Raw genomic sequence first — 14,552 nt, 5'->3', positions numbered from 1 at the left:
CCTCGTGGGGTCTGTGACGTCCCCCGTGGGGCTGTGGTATCTCCGTGGGGTTCATGGAGTCTTCGTGGAGCTTTCGGTGTCTCCGTGGGGTCCCCTCTGGGGTCACCAGGGCCCCCGTGGGACCGTGGAGATGCTCATGGATTATGGAGGTCTCCATAGGGTCGTGGAGGTCCCTATGGGGTATATAGTGACCCTAGAGGTGCTGTGGTATCTCCGTGGGGTTCATGGAGTCTTTGTGGAGCTTTCGGTGTCTCCGTGGGGTCCCCTCTGGGGTCAGCAGGGCCCCCGTGGGACCGTGGAGATGCTCATGGGATTATGGAGGTCCCCATAGGGTCGTGGAGGTCCTATGGGGTATATAGTGACCCTAGAGGTGCTGTGGTATCTCCGTGGGGTTCATGGGAGTCTTTGTGGAGCTTTTGGTGTCTCCATGGGGTCCCCTCTAGGGTCAGCAGGGCCCCCGTGGGACCGTGGAGATGCTCATGGGATTATGAGGTCTCCATAGGGTCGTGGAGGTCCCTATGGGCTATATAGTGACCCTAGAGGTGCTGTGGTATCTCCGTGGGGTTCATGGAGTCTTTGTGGAGCTTTCGGTGTCTCCGTGGGGTCCCCTCTGGGGTCAGCAGGGCCCCCGTGGGACCGTGGAGATGCTCATGGATTATGGAGGTCCCCATAGGGTCCTGGAGGTCCCTATGGGGTATATAGTGACCCTAGAGGTGCTGTGGTATCTCTGTGGGGTTCATGGAGGTCTTCGTGGAGCTTTTGGTGTCTCCATGGGGTCCCCTCTGGGGTCAGCAGGGCCCCCGTGGGACCGTGGAGATGCTCATGGGATTATGGAGGTCTCCATAGGGTCGTGGAGGTCCCTATGGGGTATATAGTGACCCTAGAGGTGCTGTGGTATCTCTGTGGGGTTCATGGGAGTCTTGTGGAGCTTTTGGTGTCTCATGGGGTCCCCTCTGGGTAAGCAGGGCCCCCGTGGGACCATGGAGATGCTCATGGGATTATGGAGGTCTCCATAGGGTCGTGGAGGTCCCTATGGGGTATATAGTGACCCTAGAGGTGCTGTGGTATCTCCGTGGGGTTCATGGGAGTCTTTGTGGAGCTTTTGGTGTCTCTGTGGGGTCCCCTCTGGGTCAGCAGGGCCCCCGTGGGACCGTGGAGATGCTCATGGGATTATGGAGGTCTCCATAGGGTCGTGGAGGTCCCTATGGGGTATATAGTGACCCTAGAGGTGCTGTGGTATCTCCGTGGAGTTCATGGGAGTCTTTGTGGAGCTTTTGGTGTCTCTGTGGGGTCCCCTCTAGGGTCAGCAGGGCCCCCGTGGGACCATGGAGATGTTCATGGGATTATGAGGTCTCCATAGGGTCGTGGAGGTCCCTATGGGGTGTATAGTGACCTTAGAGGTGCTGTGGTATCTCCGTGGGGTTCATGGGAGTCTTTGTGGAGCTTTTGGTGTCTCCATGGGGTCCCCTCTGGGGTCAGCAGGGCCCCCGTGGGACCATGGAGATGCTCATGGGATTATGGAGGTCCCCATAGGGTCCTGGAGGTCCCTATGGGGTAATATAGTGACCCTAGAGGTGCTGTGGTATCTCTTGTGGGGTTCATGGAGGTCTCCATGGAGCCTCCGGGGTCTCCAGGGGTCCTCTATGGGGTCACCAGTGTCCCCGTGGGGCCTGTAGCGTCCCCATAGGGCTGTGGAGGTCCCTGTGGTGTCCCTATGGGGGCTGTGAGATCTCCGTGGGGTAGCAGGGGTCCCTGTGGGGCCACAGGGTCCCCTATAGAGTCACCAGGGCCCTCGTGGGGCCATGAGGGTCCCCATACGGTTGTGAAGGTCCCCGTGAGGTCGGGGTGGGGCGGGGGGTGGGGGAGATCCCCTTGGCCCACAGGTGTGTCCCTAGGAGGCCTGTGGGGTCCCTATGGGGTCCATGGGGTCCCCGGGGTGGGGGTGGGGGGTGGGGAGGCCCTATGGGGTCCCCCCCGTGGGGGTCCCTGGAGGAACCTCGGAGCAGGGAGAGGGGAACCCTGGGGAAGGTGGGGGCAGGATTAGGGGGCAGGAAGGGGGGTGGGGAGACGCAGTGGGGTGGGGGGTGGGGGGAACCCTGACCCTACCGCTGCCCCCCCCCCCCCCCACGCCCCCCCCCCACCCCCCCCCCCACCCCACGCCCCCCCCCCCCCACCCCAGGGCCAAGTGGACGGAGACGGAGATCGAGATGCTCCGGGCTTCGGTGAAACGCTTCTGCGAGGACCTGAACCGCATCAGCGCCCTCATCAAGGACCGCACGGTGTAAGGGGGGGGGGGGGGACCCCCCCAAAATTCCCCCCACCCCCCGAACCCCCCACACCCCCACCCACACCCACCCCCCCCCCGCCGAACCCTCGCAGGGCGCAGATCAAGGCGACGGCGAAGCGCAAGGCCTACGAGGACAGCGGGGTGCCCCTGCCCGCCGACTCGCCCAAGAAGGGGCCCCGCAAAAGCGGGCGCCCCCCCCGCCGCCGCCCCCCCCCGCCGCCGCCGCCGCTGCCGCCGCCCCGCTGGCCGCCCCCGCCCCGGGGGGGGCCCTGCCCGACCCCCCCGGAAGAAGCAGAAGATTTCAGGTGAGCGGCTCCTTTTTTTTTGTTGGGGGTGGGGGGGTGGTCTTCACCGAGGTCCTTCAGACCCCACTTTGGGGTCCCCATCTCCCCCCCCACCCGACACCCCTTTTTATCCTGGGGTCCCTCTGACCCCCCCCCCCCCAGGTTCACCATCTCCCCCCCGACACCCCCTATGTATCCTTGGGGTCCCTCTGACCTCCCCCAGGGTACCCATCTCCTCCCCGCCCCCCCTTTCTATCCCTGGGGTCCCCTCGTCACCCTTGGGTCCTCCCTGACCCCCCCCAGGGTCCCCATCTCCCCCCGACACCCCCTTTTTATCCCTGGGGTCCCTCTGACCCCTCCCGAGGGTCCCCTCTCCCCCCCGACACCCCCTTTCTATCCCTGGGGTCCCTCTGACCCCCCTTCCCGGGTCCCCATCTCCCCCTGACACCCCCTTTTATCCCTGGGGTCCCTCTGCCCCCCCCCCCCGGGTCCCCATCTCCCCCCTGACACCCCTTTGTATCCCTGGGGTCCCCACATCACCCCTGGAGTCCCCCTGACCTCCCCCCAGGGTCCCCATCTCCCCCCCGACACCCTTTTGTATCCCTGGGGTCCCCTCGTCACCCTGGGGTCCTCCCTGAACCCCAAGGGTCCCCATCTCCCCCCGACACCCCCTTTCTATCCCTGGGGTCCCTCTGACCCCCCCCAAGGTCCCCATCTCCCCCCCCGACACCCCCTTTCTATCCCTGGGGTCCCCTCGTCACCCCTGGGGTCCTCCCTGACCCCCCCAGGGTCCCCATCTCCCCCCCGACACCCCCTTTCTATCCCTGGGGTCCCCTCCTCACCCCTGGGGTCCTCCCTGACCCCCCCAGGGTCCCCATCTCCCCCCCCGACACCCCCCTTTTTATGCCTGGGGTCCCCACATCACCCCAGGGCCCCCCCGCCCCCCCCTCGTCTTTAGCCCAGATCCTCCGTGAGGCCCCGTAGCCCTCAGGACCCCCCACCCCCACCCCCGAGACTCCCCGTAATTTTTGCCAAACCCCCAGATTTCCCCTAAATAACCCCGTTTCGGTGCCCCCCCCCCCCCCCAAGACGTCACCCTGAGCGCCCTGAACGACTCGGACGCCAACAGCGACCTGGTGGACATCGAGGGGCTCGGCGAGACCCCCCCCCGCCAAGAAGCTCAACTTCGACCAGGGTACGGCCCTGCCGGGGGGGGCGGCGGGTGTGGCGGGGGGTGACATTTTTTTTGGGGGGGGGGGGGGGTTGTCCCCGTGAGCCCCCCTCCCCCGCCGGCCGCGCCTGTCACCTCTCTCCGTCTTTCAGACAGCCTGAACCTCGACCCGGGGCTGCTCGTCACCTCCGGAGACCTGGCCCTGCTGGCCCGCTGACCCCCCCCCCCCCACCCCGGGGACCCCCGGGACCCCCCTGAGCACCCCGCGGACCCCCAGGACCTCCCTGGGACCCCTGGGGACCCCCCCAAGCACCCCAGGGACCCCCAGGACCTCCCCGGGACCCCTGGGGACCTCCCCGAGCACCCCAGGGACACCTGGAGCTGCCCCTGCTGGCCCGCTGACCCCCCTGGGACCCCCCCCCCCCGAGCACCCCAGGGACACCTGGAGCTCCCCAGAGCACCCCAGGGACCCCCAGGACCCCCCCGAGCACCCCGGGACCCCTGGGGACCCCCCCGAGCACCCCAGGGACCCCCAGAGTTGCCACTGCTGTCCCGCTGACACCCCCCAAGCACCCTGGGGACCCCTGGGGACCCCCGGGAACCCCCAAACACCCTGGGAACCCCTGGGACCCCCCCAAGCACCCCGGGGACCCCCAGGACCCCCAAGCACCCTGGGGACCCCCCAGAGCTGCCCCTGCTGGCCCACTGACCCCCCCCCCAGGACAACCCCTGAGCACCCCAGGACCCCCCTGAGCACCCCGGGGACCCCGGAGCTGCCCCTGCTGGCCCGCTGACCCCCCCCCCAGGACCCCCTGAGCACCCTGGGGACCCCCAGAGCTCCCAGAGCACCCCGGGGACCCCTGGAGCTGCCTCTGCTGGTCCGCTGACCCCCCGGACCCCCAGGGTAACCCCCTGACCCCCAGACCCTCCGCAGAGCCACCCTGGGGTCCCCCTGAGACTCCCCTCCCCCCCAGCAGGGCCTCTTGGGGACCCCCCCCCAGACCCTCCTGGGACCCCCGGGTGTCCCTAGTCTGTGTCCCCGGTCACCTCGCACCCCCCTCCCTCCTTTCCCGGACTCCTGGGCCCCCCTGGGGGGACAGAGCCAGGTCCAGGTGTGGGGAAGGGCGGGGGGGGGGGGGTCTCATTTGGGGGGCAGCACAGGGGACCTCCGGGGGTCCCCTCTCATGTTCCCCCCCCCCCGTTTATTCGGCTTAATAAAGGTCCGGGACCCCCCCCGGCGTTTTCGGGGCCACCGCGTCCTCCTTTGGGTGCGCGTCGGGGGTCGGGGACAGGGGTGTCGTGTCCCCCCCCCCGCCAAAATCGAGGCATCACAGCTGGGTTTGGGGCCCTTTTTTATTAATTAACCTTTAAAAATAATTATTGGGGGGAAGAGCAGCACGGAGGCCCCCCAAAACCTGGGGCTGGGGGGGGTTGTTGCTCTGCCCCCCCCCCAAATCCACCCCCTGAGATATGAAGGACCCCTGGGATATGGGGTAGGGGGAAGGATTTAGGGGACCCCTGGGGTTTAGGGGGGGGTCCTGGCTTTTGGGGTGAGATCCCTGGGTTTTGGGACCACAAGGATTTGAGGGGGGTCCCCTGAGTTTGGGGGGGGGCTACACCAGGATTATGGGGAGCCCCTGGGCTTGGGGACCCCCCTGGGGAGATAGGGAGCCCCATGGATACTGGGGGAGGCCCTGGCATATGGGGGGGCCTGGGATATGGGGGGCCCCTGAGATATGGGGGGGGCCCATAGATACTGAGGGGGCCCTATGGATATTGGGGGGCTCGTTGGATTTGGGGGGACCCCATGGATACTGGGGGGGGCTCCTGGGATATTGGGGAACCCCATAGATATCGGGGGGCTCCTGGGATATTGGGGACCCTCATGGATATGGATGGTGGTGGAGGGGGGCCGGGGGGTCCCTTGAGGGTGCAGGGGGGCAGCAGGGTCCCAGGGGGCATCTGGGGGGCACCGAGGGGGCGTCTGGGGCCACTCAGCGACCTGGGGGCACTGGGGACACTGGGGGCACTGGAAAGACCCCAGTGTCCCTGGGGGGGGGCTTTGGCTCTGGGTCAGTCCGGGGGGGGATGAGGGTCCATGGGGGGTTCGTGCCGGTGGTGGTGCCAGTGGTGGTGGTGGTGCCAGTGCCGGTGTTGGAAGTGGTGTTGGTGGCGGTGTTGGTGCTGTTGCGAGTGTTGGTAGCGGTGGTGGTGGTGGTGCCAGTGTTGGTGTTGGTGCTGATGGTGGTGTTGGTGCTCTTGGTGTTGGTAGTGGTGGTGGCTGTGGTGTTGGTGGTGGCGGTGTTGTTGGTGTTGTTGGTGGTGGCGGTAGCAGTGTTGGTGCTGTTGCGAGTGTTGGTAGTGGTGATGGTGCCGATGACAGTGCCGGTGGTGGTCTTGGTGCTGATGGTGGTGGTGCTGTTGGTGCTGTTGCCAGTAGTGGTAGCGGTGTTGGTGGCAGTGTTGATACTGTTGCCAGTGTTGGTAGCAGTTTTGGTGGTGGTGGTAGAGGTGGTGGTAGTGGTGGTGGTGCCAGTGTTGTTGATGGTGTTGGTAGCAGTGGTCGTGGTGCCAGTGTTGTTGATGGTGTTGGTAGCAGTGTTGGTGGCAGTGCCAGTGGTGGTGGTGGTGGTGGCCGTGGTGGTGGTGGTGGCTGTGGTGGTAGTGGTGGTGGTGCCAGTGTTGTTGATGGTGTTGGTGGCAGTGTTGGTGGCAGCGCCAGTGGTGGTGGTGGTGGTGGTGGCCATGGTGGTGGTAGTGCCAGTGTTGTTGATGGTGTTGGTGGCAGTGCCAGTGGTGGTGGTGGTGGCCGTGGTGGTGTTGGTGGTGTTGGTGGTGGCTGTGGTGGTGGTGGTGGCCATGTTGGTGGTGGTGCCGGTGTTGTTGATGGTGTTGGTAGCAGTGTCGGTGGCAGTGCCAGTGGTGGTGGTGGTGGCGGCGGCCGTGTTGGTGGTGGTGCCGGTGTTGTTGATGGTGTTGGTAGCAGTGTTGGTGGCCGTGGTGGTGGTGTTGGTGGCCGTGTTGTTGGTGTTGGTGGCCGTGGTGTTGGCAGTGGCTGTGGTGGTAGTGGTGGTGGTGCCGGTGTTGTTGATGGTGTTGGTAGCAGTGTTGGTGGCCGTGGTGGCGGTGTTGGTGGCCGTGGTGGTGGTGTTGGTGGCCGTGGCGGCGGCGGCGCGGGTGTTGGCGGCGCCGGCGGCGGTGCCGGCGTCACTCAGAGCTCGGCGCAGCGGTCCTGGCGGCTGTAGTGGTCGAACTGGCTCTTCCAGCGCATCATGTAGGAGCTCCAGCGGTGGAACTCCAGGCGCCACTGCCGCTCGGCCTCCTCGATGTCGTCTGCCCCACAGCGGCTCGCAGCGGCCCCCGGGAGCCCCCCGAGCGGCCCCCCCCCCCCCCCCCCCACGCCAGGACCCCCCCCAGGATCCCCCTGAGTGCCCCCCAAGCGGCCTCCCCACACCAGGAACCCCCCAGGACCCCCCCACTGGGCCCCCCCCCCCCCCCGAGCAGCCCCCCCACACCAGGACCCCCCACCGGGCCCCCTGAGTGTCCCCCCCCGAGCGGCCCCCCCACACCAGGACACCCCCCGGACCCCCTGGAGCACCCCCCCGAGCGGCCCCCCACGTCACGACCCCACACCAGGCCCCCCCCACACCAGGACCCTCCACCGGGCCCCCCGAGTGCCCCCCTGAGAGGCCCCCCCACCCCAGGCCCCCCCCAGGACCCTCCCCGGGTCCCCCTGGGCCCCCCGAGTGGACCCCCGCACCCCAGGACCCCCCCCCGACACCCCCCTGGGCACCCCCCTGAGCACCCCCCACCGGGCCCCCCCTGAGCGCCCTCTCCCACACTCCCCTCCAGGACCCCCCACTGCCCCCCCAGGACACCCCCCAAGCACCCCCCAAACACTCCCCCGAGCACCCGACCCTAGGACCCCCCCCCCCGAGCATCCCCCCCGGACCTCCCCCCAGGACCCCCCTCCCCGCTGTCCATCCCAGCCTCTTGCTGCAGCCGGGGGGGGGAGGGGGGGTACCCGGACGCCTGGGTCCCTTTTTTTGGGGCGGGGGAGGATAATAACAAGGGTGTGGGGGTTTGGGGGGGGGCGACAACACACGTGCACCCATGTACCCCCCCCATGCATCCCGTAGGGCCCCCTATAGCCCGCATGCGTGTGCCCCCCCCATAGCTGCCATCCACCCCACAGACCCCTTAGAGGCCTCCTAGCCCCCCCCGTGTGCCCCCTATAGCCCCTATAGCCCCCTCACGTGCCCCCTATAGCCCCCATGCACCCCCAGACCCATTATGGGGCCCATAAGCCCCCCCCATGTGCCCCTCCCATAGCTGCCATCCGCCCCATAGACCCCTTAGAGGCCCCATAGCCCCCCCGTGTGCCCCCTATAGCCCCCGTACAGCCCCCTATAAGACCCTCACGTGCCCCCTATAGCCCCCATGCACCCCCAGACCCATTATGGGGCCCATAAGCCCCCCCATGTGCCCTCCCCATAGCTGCCATCCACCTCACAGACCCCTTATAGGCCCCATAGCCCCCCCCCCCGTGCCTCCTATAGCCCCTATAGGCCCCTCACATGTCCCCTATAGCCTCCATGCACCTCCCAGACCCCCCAGAGGCCCCATAGTCCCCCCCATGTGCCCCCTACAGCCCCCATGCACCCCTCAACCCTCCCCCCCCCCGCCGTCGAGCAAGATGCTGCAAAGACGGGGCCGCAGTGCGGCGTGAAGCACGCGTTCGCACACGCGTGTGCAGAGAGCCCCTGCACACGCGTGTGCGGGCGGACATGCACCTGCTCAGGCAATGGGCGCCAGCCCGGCTCTCTGCACGTGAGTGTGCACGCGTGTGCAAGGACACGGCTCTGCGGGCCGAGTTGCCAGCGTGCCCCAGGGCGTGCACACGCGTGTAACGTGCTGATGCCGTGCACCGTGTGCCGGGCCGTGTGTGCACAGGCAACATGCAAGAGCCAGGGCTTGCACACGCGTGTGCCATGCCCCAGGGCATGCAGACGTGTGCAAGCTGCACCACCAGGGCACGCACATGTGTGCAACGTGTGTGTGCCGGGGCATGCACACGCATGCACCGTGTGCCAGGCTGTGCGCGCACGGGCAACATGCAAGAGCCAGGGCGTGCACACGCGTGTGCCATGCCCCAGGGCACGCACACGTGTGCAAGCTGCACCGCCAGGGCACACACACGTGTGCAACGTGTGTGTGCCGGGGCGTGCACACGCATGCACCGTGTGCCGGGCCGTGCGCACACGGGCAACATGCAAGAGCCAGGGCGTGCACACGCGTGTGCCATGCCCCAGGGCACGCACCCGTGTGCAACGGGCGTGCGCCGGGGCGTGCACACGCGTGTGCGCGGCCTCAGCGCAGCAGCCGCGGCAGGAGCAGGGGGACGGGCAGCAGGAGCGGGGCGGGGGCCGGGGGCCCAGGCGTCCGGGCCGTGCCTGGGCAGGGCTCCACGGGGGCTGCCCCACACCGCCGGGGGGGGGGGGAAGGACACATGGGGGGGGCAGAGATGGGGTCACTGGCGGAGGGGCCCAGGCGTCCGGGGCACGAGGGGGTATGGGGGGGGGGTTCCTGCAGCCCTCCCCAAGGTGCCCCCCCCTCCACCCACCCCGTGTCCCCTCTGTCCCCATCTTGGGGTCCCCCCTTGTCCCCTGACCCACAGGGACCCGTGTCCCCTCCCCTCTATGTCCTTGTCCCCAATTTGGGGTCCCCCATGTCCCCCCCCCCCATGGCAGGTGCCACCTCCCGTCCCCGTACCACGTCCCCCCTCCATGCCACGTGTCCCTGGTGCCACCCAGCATCTCCATGTTGAGTCCCCTCCCATGCCACCCCCATGGTCCTCCAGGCACCCATTTCCCCCCCCCATGGCAGGTGCCACCTCCCGTCCCCGTACCACGTCCCCCCTCCATGCCACGTGTCCCTGGTGCCACCCAGCATCTCCATGTTGAGTCCCCTCCCATGCCACCCCCATGGTCCTCCAGGCACCCATGTCCCTCCCCATGGCAGGTGCCCCCTCCCGTCCCCGTACCATGTCCCCCCTCCATGCCACATGTCCCTGGTGCCACCCAGCATCTCCATGTTGAGTCCCCTCCCATGCCACCCCCATGGTCCTCCAGGCACCCATGTCCCCCCCCATGGCAGGTGCCACCTCCCGTCCCCGTACCACGTCCCCCCTCCATGCCACGTGTCCCTGGTGCCACCCAGCATCTCCATGTTGAGTCCCCTCCCATGCCACCCCCATGGTCCTCCAGGCACCCATGTCCCCCCCCATGGCAGGTGCCACCTCCCGGCCCCGTACCACGTCCCCCCTCCATGCCACGTGTCCCTGGTGCCACCCAGCATCTCCATGTTGAGTCCCCTCCCATGCCACCCCCATGGTCCTCCAGGTACCCATGTCCCTCCCCATGGCAGGTGCCCCCTCCCGGCCCCGTACCACGTCCCCCCTCCATGCCACGTGTCCCTGGTGCCACCCAGCATCTCCATGTTGAGTCCCCTCCCATGCCACCCCCATGGTCTTCCAGGCACCCATGTCCCCCCCCATGGCAGGTGCCACCTCCCGGCCCCGTACCACGTCCCCCCTCCATGCCACGTGCCCCGGTGCCACCCCGCGTCCCCGCGGCGCCCTCACCGGTGACGTTGAGCAGCTTGGGCAGGAAGCGGGTCCAGAAGGCGCAGGCCTGGGCGCGCAGGCCCTGGGCCACGGCCAGGGGCCCGGCGTTGAGGCGGGCGTAGCGCTGCCCCGCCGCCGTGTACGACGGCCACCGGCGCTCCCGCTCCGCCGGCTCGTTGGGGTCCCTGCCGGCAGCGCCTCCGTTCGGGCGGCCGCCCCCGCCCGCCCGCCCGCCCCGCCCCGGCCGTCTCCCACTGCCGCTGGCTCTGTCCACCCACCTGTCTCCAGCTCCATCCCTCCACCCAACCATCTCCAGCTCCATCCCTCCACCCAACCATCTTCGTCTCCATCCTTCCACCCAACCATCTCCATCTCCATCCCTCCACCCATCTCCATCTCCATCCTTCCACCCATCTCCATCTCCATCCCTCCACCCAACCATCTCCATCTCCATCCCTCCACCCATCTCCATCTCCATCCCTCCACCCATCTCCATCTCCATCCTTCCACCCATCTCCATCTCCATCCCTCCACCCAACCATCTCCATCTCCATCCCTCCACCCATCTCCATCTCCATCCCTCCACCCATCTCCATCTCCATCCTTCCACCCATCTCCATCTCCATCCTTCCACCCAACCATCTTCATCTCCATCATTCCACCCAATCATCTCCATCTCCATCCTTCCACCCAACCATCTCCATCTCCTTCTACCCACCCATCTCCATCTCCATCCTTCCACCCAGCCATCTCCATCTCTATTCCTCCACCCATCTCCATTCCTCCACCCATCTCCATCTCCATCCTTCAACCCAACAATCTCCATCTCCATCCCTCCACTCACACATCTCCATCCCTTCACCCAATCATCTCCATCTCCATCCTCCCACCCAACCATCTCCATCCCTCCACCCAATCATCTCCATCTCCATCCCTCCGCCCATCTCCGTCTCCATCCCTCCACGTCCCCTGCGCCAGCACCTACCCGGTGCGGGCGAAGTTGCCCCAGTAGCGCATGATCCTCCGGCTGAGCTGCTCCTCCTCAGCCGTGTAGTTGAGGCTGGGGTCGAGGGGCTGCCCGAAGATGAACTCGATCTCGTAGCCATGGGGCACCCCCATCCAGGGCGGCCAAAGCATGTTGGAGGCCCGGTGATCGAAGAGGTAGGCGAAGACGGTGCCGCCCCGCTCGGCCCAGCGCAGGGCGAAGTGCATCAGGGGACACACCACGTTGTGGTCGCCCACGATGTCGTCCAGCGCCTCGCGGTTCTTCACGGGGTTGTCCTGGTCCAGCCAGTCCGTGTACTGCAGCACCACGGCCTCGGCCGCCAGCTCGTTGGCGTGGGGCACCCCGAGGCGCACGCCGCCCAGGAACTCCTCCCGGCTGATGAGGCTCTCGTTGTCCTTGCTGAAACCCGGCGCCCCGTACACCAAGAAGTAGGTGCCCTCGTCCTGCACGGCCCCCAGCATCACCTGGGCTTCGGGGCGACCTCCGGCGCTCAGCAGCGCCTCGGGGGTGTCGGCGAGGAAGTCCCCGTCCACCACGGGCACGAAGGCGAAGCGGAAGATGCCTTGGTGGGGCAGCACCGACCACTCCTTGTCGATGAGCTCCTGGGGCTCCTTGGCCCGCAGGCAACCCAGCAGCTCCGTGTCGTTGCCGCCGCCGCAGCCCACCAGCTTGGCCAGCAGCGCGGCCCGCCGGCGGCCCTCGGCGGCCCCCACCGTGGCCCAGGGCCCGTTGGGCGAGCCGCTCTGCAGCACGGCGCGCCGGAAGAGGGGCCGGCTGGCGGGCGATAGCAGGTGCATGCCCACGGAGGCGGCGCCGGCGCTCTCGCCGAAGATGGTGACGGCGCCGGCGTCGCCGCCGAAGGAGCCGATGTTGCTCTGCACCCAACGCAACGCCAACCGCTGGTCCAAGAGCCCCACGTTGCCCGGCGCTTCGGGGTGGCCCGGCAACGCCAGGAAGCCGAAGGCGCCCACGCGGTAGTTCATGGAGACCAACAGCACCTTCTCGGCGTGGGCCAGGTAGCGCCCGTCGTAGACGTCCAGCGAGGCGGAGCCGCTGTAGAAGCCGCCGCCGTAGATCCACACCAGCACGGAGGCGTTGCGGGGCCGGGGCGAGGGCACCCAGACGTTGAGGTAGAGGCAATCCTCGCTCATCTCCCGGTTGGGGTTCCACATCTCGGAGCCGCCGAAGCCCGGGTACATGGTGTCCACGTACTGGTAGCAAGCGTGACGGTACGCCGAAGCGTCCAGCACCCCGCTCCACGCCCGCGGGGCCCGGGGTCGTTGGAAACGCAGGCGACCCACGGGCGGCTCGGCGTAAGGGATGCCCAGGAAGGCGGTGACGTGGCCGGAGCCCACCGGCACCCGCACGCCTCGCACCGGCCCCGTTTCGGTCTGCGCCACCAGCTCCTCAGCGCCCGCCGGCGCCCGGCTCAGCGGCAGCAGCAGCAGCAGGGCCAGAGCCCCGGCCGCCCGGCCCCACGCCGACGGCTGCATGGCGCCCGAGCCTGCGGAGAGAGGGGACGTCAGCTGGCCGGGGGGCGGGGGGGTGACGCAGTGGGACCCCTGCCCGAGCGGTCTTGTCCCATCACCGGAGGACCTGATGTGATGGGACCCCCGTCTAGATGCTCTCGACCCATCACTGGAGGACCTGATGTGATGGAACCTCCATCTAGATGCTCTTCACCCATCACCGGAGGACCTGATGTGGTGGGACCCCCATCTAGATGCTCTCGACCCATAACTGGAGAACCTGATGTGATGGAACCTCCATCTAGATGCTCTTCACCCATCACCGGAGGACCTGATGTGATGGGACCCCCATCTAGATGCTCTCGACCCATCACTGGAGGACCTGATGTGATGGAACCTCCATCTAGATGCTCTTCACCCATCACTGGAGGACCTGATGTGATGGGACCCCCATCTAGATGCTCTCGACCCATCACTGGAGGACCTGATGTGATGGGACCCCCATCTAGATGCTCTCGACCCATCACTGGAGGACCTGATGTGATGGAACCTCCATCTAGAAGCTCTTCACCCATCACTGGAGGACCTGATGTGATGGGATCCCCATCTAGATGCTCTCGACCCATCACTGGAGGACCTGATGTGATGGAACCTCCATCTAGATGCTCTTCACCCATCACCGGAGGACCTGATGTGATGGGACCCCCATCTAGATGCTCTCGACCCATAACTGGAGAACCTGATGTGATGGAACCTCCATCTAGATGCTCTTCACCCATCACTGGAGGACCTGATGTGATGGGACCCCCATCTAGATGCTCTCAACCCATAACTGGAGAACCTGATGTGATGGAACCTCCATCTAGATGCTCTTCACCCATCACCGGAGGACCTGATGTGATGGGATCCCCATCTAGATGCTCTCGACCCATCACTGGAGGACCTGATGTGATGGAACCTCCATCTAGATGCTCTTCACCCATAACTGGAGGACCTGATGTGATGGGATCCCCATCTAGATGCTCTCGACCCATCACCGGAGGACCTGATGTGATGGGACCCCCATCTAGATGCTCTCGACCCATCACTGGAGGACCTGATGTGATGGAACCTCCATCTAGATGCTCTCGACCCATCACTGGAGGACCTGATGTGATGGGACCCCCATCTAGATGCTCTCGACCCATCACTGGAGGACCTGATGTGATGGGATCCCCATCTAGATGCTCTCGACCCATCACTGGAGGACCTGATGTGATGGAACCTCCATCTAGATGCTCCTGACCCATCAATGGGGTGACCTGACGCCCCAGGAACCCCCACCCGGGTGCTGCGGTCCCACCAGTGGGGTGACCCATTGCAACGGGCCCTCCCATGTGGGTGCTATCGCCGCCCCCCCCCCCCCAGCCCTCCTCCCCGCACCCGCACTCCGGGCCCCACAGCCCCCACCCCAGGTGCTATCGCTGCAGCCAGGCGCCCGCGGGCCTTATCGGCCCTGGCAGGAGGGTGGGGGTGGGGGGGGGGGCCCGGACGCCTGGGCCCCTTTTTGGAGAGCTGCAAGTGGAGGTTTTGGTAGGGGGGTGTTGGGCATTGCTGGGGAGGGAGGTCCCCGGACACCTGGGCCCCTAGGGGGGAGCAGGAGCTGCCCCATGCCCCGGATGCCTGGGCCCCTTGGGGGGGGGAATAGAGAAAGGGGGGGAGTGTGTGGGG

The 14,552-nt window shown here is 66.9% G+C and overlaps 3 protein-coding genes across 3 annotated transcripts; 1 reads left to right on the top strand and 2 right to left on the bottom strand.

Moving 5' to 3' along the window:
* The first annotated feature begins 518 nt into the window (after window positions 1-518).
* On the top strand, window positions 519-4,990 carry C39H17orf49 (chromosome 39 C17orf49 homolog). Its single transcript, XM_062598900.1, is given in 7 exon segments — window positions 519-694; window positions 2,180-2,281; window positions 2,380-2,521; window positions 2,523-2,592; window positions 3,661-3,734; window positions 3,736-3,766; window positions 3,895-4,990. Coding segments are annotated over 7 exon segments (660 nt in total). The 3' UTR covers window positions 3,960-4,990.
* A 104-nt stretch (window positions 4,991-5,094) lies between these two features.
* On the bottom strand, window positions 5,095-6,950 carry LOC134153097 (basic proline-rich protein-like; the record flags this gene model as incomplete). Its single annotated transcript, XM_062598904.1, has 1 exon — window positions 5,095-6,950. A coding segment is annotated over one exon (1,584 nt), but the record flags the coding sequence as incomplete, so codon positions are not given.
* Window positions 6,877-13,621, bottom strand: ACHE (acetylcholinesterase (Yt blood group)). The gene is made up of 5 exons (XM_062598898.1): window positions 12,970-13,621; window positions 12,853-12,877; window positions 11,353-12,801; window positions 10,386-10,552; window positions 6,877-7,075 (listed from the first exon to the last, which is right to left on the bottom strand). Exons 1-5 carry the CDS (start codon window positions 13,619-13,621, stop codon window positions 6,954-6,956), a joined length of 2,415 nt encoding a protein of 804 aa, XP_062454882.1. The 3' UTR covers window positions 6,877-6,953.
* Between the last annotated feature and the right edge of the window lie 931 nt (window positions 13,622-14,552).

The sequence above is a fragment of the Rhea pennata genome, chromosome 39 (assembly GCF_028389875.1).
Source record: "Rhea pennata isolate bPtePen1 chromosome 39, bPtePen1.pri, whole genome shotgun sequence".
In the NCBI taxonomy this organism is placed as follows: domain Eukaryota; kingdom Metazoa; phylum Chordata; class Aves; order Rheiformes; family Rheidae; genus Rhea; species Rhea pennata.
This window is presented reverse-complemented; position numbering and strand designations above follow the sequence as displayed.

Bases quoted from the DNA above. Each gene is read 5' to 3' on its own strand.
- ACHE (XM_062598898.1), bottom strand. From the start codon at position 13,621: ATGGGTGAAGAGCATCTAGATGGAGGTTCCATCACATCAGGTTCTCCA. The intron at 12,878-12,969 runs GTCCTCCGGTGA...CTCTCTCCGCAG, and splicing joins CGGGGGTCCCATCACATCAG to GCTCGGGCGCCATGCAGCCG. The intron at 12,802-12,852 runs GTGGGGCCGGGC...GCTGCCGCTGAG, and splicing joins GGCGCCATGCAGCCGTCGGC to CCGGGCGCCGGCGGGCGCTG.